This window comes from Neophocaena asiaeorientalis, unplaced genomic scaffold, assembly GCF_003031525.2.
Source record: "Neophocaena asiaeorientalis asiaeorientalis breed wild unplaced genomic scaffold, Neophocaena_asiaeorientalis_V1.1 scaffold7, whole genome shotgun sequence".
NCBI classification, from domain to species: Eukaryota; Metazoa; Chordata; class Mammalia; order Artiodactyla; family Phocoenidae; genus Neophocaena; species Neophocaena asiaeorientalis.
The window spans coordinates 10277542-10277874 of record NW_020185337.1 but is presented as its reverse complement, the minus strand read 5'-3'; the positions used below and the strand labels follow the sequence as shown (position 1 = coordinate 10277874).

Here is a 333-nt window from a genome sequence, read left to right as displayed (position 1 = left end):
GTTCCCAGCCGTTGCCGCTTCAAACCCATCTCCGTTTGTAACGGGTTTTTCTCCCGCCGGCAAAAACCCGCGGAGTCTTCGAGCGCCTCCACCAAGTTTACCATTTCAAATTCTGCTGAAGCTCAAACAAGCAAGGCAGAGTGAGGACTAGTCAAACACCCAGCGAGAACCTGCCGCCTACTCCTTCGTCGCACCGCGATTCAAACTGCGCTGTCTCCCGCCTTCCCCGCTCCCTTTATACTGCAGAATGTTCCCTCATCCGGGAACTCGGATTGCTCATCCCACCAATGGCTGCTACCCGCCCTCGGGACGCGTCCTTGAAGCCCCAGCCAA

The 333-nt window shown here is 57.1% G+C and overlaps 1 protein-coding gene across 1 annotated transcript in view; it reads right to left on the bottom strand.

Moving 5' to 3' along the window:
* The window catches only part of H2AZ1 (H2A.Z variant histone 1), a 2035-nt gene extending 1746 nt beyond the window's left edge, over positions 1 to 289 (bottom strand). Inside the window, exon 1 of the mRNA XM_024736093.1 lies at positions 102 to 289. Within this exon, the coding sequence (XP_024591861.1) occupies positions 102 to 104 (3 nt within the window). The 5' untranslated portion in view covers positions 105 to 289. The remainder of the gene's footprint in view (positions 1 to 101) is intronic.
* Positions 290 to 333: the final 44 nt, after the last annotated feature.